The sequence below is a fragment of the Entamoeba histolytica genome, genomic scaffold (assembly GCF_000208925.1).
Source record: "Entamoeba histolytica HM-1:IMSS scf_1104750518729 genomic scaffold, whole genome shotgun sequence".
In the NCBI taxonomy this organism is placed as follows: Eukaryota; Evosea; order Mastigamoebida; family Endamoebidae; genus Entamoeba; species Entamoeba histolytica.
This window is the reverse complement of record NW_001915370.1, coordinates 1-5,558: the sequence shown is the minus strand read 5'-3', so window position 1 is coordinate 5,558 and position 5,558 is coordinate 1. Positions and strand designations below refer to the sequence as shown.

The 5,558-nt window shown below is 28.2% G+C and overlaps 3 protein-coding genes across 3 annotated transcripts; 1 reads left to right on the top strand and 2 right to left on the bottom strand.

The window, feature by feature from the left end:
- Positions 1-38: 38 nt before the first annotated feature.
- On the bottom strand, positions 39-662 carry EHI_161660 (signal recognition particle 68 kDa protein, putative; the record flags this gene model as incomplete). Its single annotated transcript, XM_001914316.1, has 1 exon — positions 39-662. The coding sequence occupies one exon, from the start codon at positions 660-662 to the stop codon at positions 39-41; it is 624 nt and encodes a 207-aa protein (XP_001914351.1).
- A 332-nt stretch (positions 663-994) lies between these two features.
- On the top strand, positions 995-3,574 carry EHI_161650 (uncharacterized protein; the record flags this gene model as incomplete). The annotated part of the gene is made up of 1 exon (XM_644088.2): positions 995-3,574. One exon carries the CDS (start codon positions 995-997, stop codon positions 3,572-3,574), a length of 2,580 nt encoding a protein of 859 aa, XP_649180.2.
- A 71-nt stretch (positions 3,575-3,645) lies between these two features.
- Positions 3,646-4,674, bottom strand: EHI_161640 (uncharacterized protein; the record flags this gene model as incomplete). The annotated part of the gene is made up of 1 exon (XM_644089.1): positions 3,646-4,674. The coding sequence occupies one exon, from the start codon at positions 4,672-4,674 to the stop codon at positions 3,646-3,648; it is 1,029 nt and encodes a 342-aa protein (XP_649181.1).
- Between the last annotated feature and the right edge of the window lie 884 nt (positions 4,675-5,558).

Genomic DNA, 5,558 nt, shown 5'->3' with positions numbered 1-5,558 from the left:
TTTCTTTAAGTTCTTCTTCTTCTTTAATTTCTGTACCTTCACTTTTTACAAACTCTGATTTTAGCATTGGCATCATCTACAATATCTCTAAAGATAATTTTACTTTCTTCACTCATTTCTGCATCAATATAACCAATGATAGTAATGCTTTTAAAATAATACTTTAATGCATCTTCGTATTGATGATCTTCAAATGCTACCATTCCTTTCATATATAAATTATATGCTGTAATTTCTCTTTGAGTTCTTTTATTACATCCTTTCATTAATCCAATAAATTCTTCACAATATTGTTTCATTTTGTGAAGTCTTCTTTTTTGATGATGTCCTTTTCTTGCTTCAGTTTCATCAACAGGTTGAAGTTCATTAGCATATGCCCAACATCTTTCTACTTTTAATAAAGGAATCATTAAACATTCTGAAGTTTTCATATGTTCAGCAACTAACTTTAATTGTTTAAATTGTTTTTTTTCCCATTTATTGATTAATTGGACTTTTTGTCTTATTCTCTTAATTCTACGTGAACAAAATCTTCTATATCTTGTATAGTCATCGTGTTTTAATCCATTAACTTGTCTCCAATTGAATATTGTTTCAAAAAGACAAAGATTCAATCCTTTATCAAGTTTAGTTGTGAGTTTTTTGTATTTAATTTCACTCATTCACTTTATTTTCATTATTCTAGTTCGATTTGGTGATTTATTTTTTATTATTCTTTTATTATTTTTTTACTAGTTATTAAATTATTATTTACATTTTATAATACCCATTATTAAAATATAATTTAAGTCATATATAACATAATTTAATAATTGAATAACTGATGGTTATAACTTATTAAAAATCACCAAAAAGAGATAATAAGATTGAGAACTTGAAATAATAATTAAACTGACTGAGGTATTTTATGATCCTATTAATTCTAGCACTTCTACAAATAAGTTATGCATTTAATAATCAGTGCTCTTCTGCTACATTAGTTGACTTAACAACTATGAATGAATTTTCTGTTACAGAAGACACTACTCAATCTACTCTTTCATCTTATCGAGTTGGAAGAAAAATGATAAAACAGAAGGGTAAATGGTATCGAATTCATACTAATGGATTAGGTAATAATATTGAAATAGATACTTGTTTGTCTGGAACAACAAATTTTGATTCAAAAATCATTGTTTTTGGAGGTTGTTCAAGAGGCATTGGAACACAACTATTATCAATGAATGATGACAGTTTTACAGGTTGTGGTTCAGCTGCTAGGTTGATATTTAATGACAAAAGAAAAACAACGTTCTTTGTTTTTATTACTGGGTCTGATGTAAATGATGTTGGAATTTTTGGATTAAGGATCAACAAATTACCAGCAACAAGTAATAAAGAGTGTAAATATGCCCAAGAGATTAATCAATACCCAACATACAGAGAAGCTACTACAACAGGTATTGCTCCTAATTATAAAGGGTTATCAGGATTGTTTTATACTATCAAAGGTAATGGGGATAGGATTCATATTTCTACATGTCATAGAGCAACTAATGTAGATACAATAATTAATGTATTTGATAATTGTGAGTTAATGAATCCAATTTCAGTTCAAACTAGAGTATGTGATAATAAAAATATGGGTTCAAAAATATTTATTGATACACAGCCAGGTAAAGTTTATAATGTTCATGTATCTTCTACTCCAAAGAAAAGAGGAATGTTTATTGTTGCGTTTGAAACAGAAAATACAATTGTACCTCAAACATGTGAAAAATCTACTGCAATTACTTCATTACCATTTTCAAGTACAACTAAATTAGATGGAAACACATTGAGTATGTCATGTGGTAATACTCAACAAAAAGTTGGGGCATGGTATTCAATTGTAGGAGATGGATATGATTATATTTTATATACTTGTAACAGTATGAATGGACCTCAAGATGGAACAATGATAGAAATATTTGAAAGTTGTAATTCAAATAGTCAATGTGTTATGAATGATAATGGATGTGGATTACATGGTAAGATTAGTAAAAAACTAGAAATGAATAAAAATTATTTTATTAAAGTTAGTTGTACAAACCCTCACACTCAGTGTAGAGTTACTTTGAACGTAGAAAAATTAAATACACAAGGAGATATAAATAGTTGTATCATTGCTAAAACTGTGGAAATTACAAGTAGAACAGACTCTTTTACAGACTCTTTTGATATCACTACTGCAAGAACATCTGAAACAAAATGTGGTGGAGTTAAACCAAGAAAAGGATTGTGGTATAAAGTTGTAAATAATTATAAATATGCTTTTCCTTTATTCATTCAAACAAATGTACTTTTGGCTTCTTCTACTAAACACACTGCAGAAATTCAAATGTACCGAAGTTGTACATTGGAGTGTGAAGAAAGACAGTTGTCTGTTCAACATTTAACACTAAAACCAAAAGAAACAGTTATGTTCTTTATCACTACAGATGAGACTGAAGGACAACTTGGTATTTTCATAAGAGAAGACCATAGACTACAACATGACACTTGTAAAACAGCACTAGAATTTAACGCACCATTTACCTTAGTTGAATATAAACCAAATACTGGAAGAACAACAAATCCTGTATGTGCGGCTAATCTTGTTGGCAAACACACAGGTATTTACTATTATTTCCAAAGTCCTGTAACAGATACAATGGTCGTAGAAACTTGTGGTCTTGAAACTCAATTTGACACGTATGTTGAAGTATTCCAAGGATGTGGTAATGATGCTAGCTGTGTATTATCTAATGATGACTCTCCAGAATGTGGTAGCTCTGCTTCATATGTAAAATTTGAAGCACAGCAAGGAGCAGAATATTATATTTATGTTTCTGAAGCTAGTAAAGCAATAGACACTGAAGGTACATTTAGACTCAATGTTTATACACTCAATCCACCATCTCATTCAACTTGTCAACGAGCAGAATTATTAACTCCTGGATTAACACAATATGCACTTACTAAATATGCAATTGAATCAGTAAGTACTTGTTCTAAAGATATAAGTCATAACATTGATTCATTAACATTTGGAAGATTTGAAAGAAAGAAAGGAACACAGAATCACTTAAAAGGAGTGTGGTATAAATATTCTTCTACAGTTAAAGGAAAGTTACATATTAACACTTGCAACGCTGCTACTTCAGTAAGAACAAGAATGGGTGTTTATAGAAGTTGTAGTGCTGTTAATGATATTAATATTCCTGACCAATGCATAGTAGAACATACAGTCTCTTATCAATCATGTTCAACAAGAGGAACTTATGTTAGTGTTGACTTAAATCGAGGAGAGACTGTGTTCATTTTTGTTGGTGGAGAAACAGCAAAAGATGTTGGATTTGTTGCTGTTGACTCAGAATTCCAAACAGAAGCTCCAGAATATGTTCCAATTGTTTATACACCAAGAGTTGGTCCAAAAAGAATTAAAGAACGAAGAACATTGTGGATATTATGGGCATTCTGGTGGTTTGTTTATGCATTAGTTTGTGTTATGGCATTTGGTGCATTAAAATATTTTGGATCTAACGATGACTTTTTGGGATATCATGAACTTTAAATTTTACTTCTTTTTAATGTCAATTTTTCATTTATAAAAGAAAGTCTTTCACTAAATAAAAAAAAGATCAATTAATTTTTGAATCCCGTTAATAAGAAGATAGTTGCAAGTAAATAACCACTTCTTAATGGTATTATTTGGCTCATTCCAAGGAAGATGAGTGTTGATGCAACTACAGCATATCCATTTGACCAGAAATAAATGTAAAGTAAAGAGAAGACGTAGACAATCATAAATAAGATGAACACTTCTATTACAAAGACTCGATACATTCCAATTACAACTGAACAGCAGTTAACTAGAATAATTGGTAATAAGAATAAATGTCCATATGAAACCATAGAGTTAAAAATAATTAAAACCAATATTATTACTATCACTGAACAAATAACACATGAAAGAATGTCTTGTGTTTCTTTGATATAGTCAATTGATGTCATCATAACAACTATTGCTGTGACTAATGAAACAACTGTGGTTCTTGTAGTTTGAATACTTTTCTTTGACAATAGGAAAAATCCTATAGTCATTAACAAAACTGGTGAATTTAATCCAATAACAGATGCTTTCTTAATAAAAAGACTAAGATAATTTTGTGCTTTTGGATAATAATGAAGTAGTTGTTGGTAAATTGGTAAGTCTTGAATTGTTATTCTTTGAAGAATAGAACTATCTCCAAGTACTTGGATAGTTGGAAGAATGAATTTTTTAATTGGTCCACAAACAATTGGATTACTTGTCATATTTAAATAGAAAATAAATCCAAACATTGAAATAAAGAATAAAATACCTGTTATTAAAAAGATCATCATTGTTTGAATTATTCCTGTTCTTTTTATTCTTGAACAAATAATTAATAAAATCATTGAACAAATCCCAATACATAAATATACTATATCGGGTAATTCAAATGGAAGAACAACTCCTTTTGGAAGAATCTCTTGTTGTTGGCACATATATTTATTTATTGTAACTCTAACCATTTCTGATGACACTTTCTCATCGTTCTTTTGGAATTCAAATCTCCCACTATTAAATTGTTCTGAATATTGAAATAGTCCTATAATAAAAATACCTGCAAATATACCTAATATATTCATAGTATATACTTTTATTTAGTTTTTTTCTTAGTTCTAAATTCTTTTTAAAACTTATTTCATCTTGTAATTATTATATAGTTCTATTTTTTTATTTTTATTTTTTTTGTTGTTGTTTTAATTGAATTTTTCTTTCCTATTCACTATATCATTTTATCACCTTCTTTTCTTAACACCCCCATTCCTGAATTATTCTTTTAAGATTCTTGTAATTATAAAATACAATATTTATCATTGGTTGAGTTGGTATTCTTTGCTTTTATTTTCTTCTTCCTTCTTTTGTTAAATTTAATTGATTTTGATTGTTTAATCTTTCTACTTTGTAGAACGAGGAGTTGATTCTTCTTTGAAAAATTTCCATTGTCAGACAATTATTTTCATGTCAATGCTTCTCTGCTATTGTTTTATCTTCTTAGTCTACATCATTTTTATTTGAACCTTCATCTTTCTTCCAATACTTTCTTTGGTTCTTATCTTCTTCAACTTGTTCTGAATTTGTACTTTATTTATATTCTTTAATGAACAAGTATTTTGTCTGAAATGTACCAAAAACATATTAATAACATCATTCAAAAAGAGTCTATTATGAGATTAATGATTATGTGTTAATATTGTTCATTCTATTCTTCTATTTAATAGTACATCTTTCATAAAATAATTAGAATAAGAATGAAAGTATTGACTACATTAAAGTAAAGGATATTGAGACTGTATGATTTAAGAAACTTTAGTTATGTTGAATGAAATACTTTCCATCCTTTTTAATTTAAATGACTTAGATATTATTCGAGTTTGTACGACTATAATAGTTTTGTTTGATTAAGAAAATGTTGACAAGACTGTTTATTCTATTAACACAAACATTACATGTTTCTACTTCATAAAAT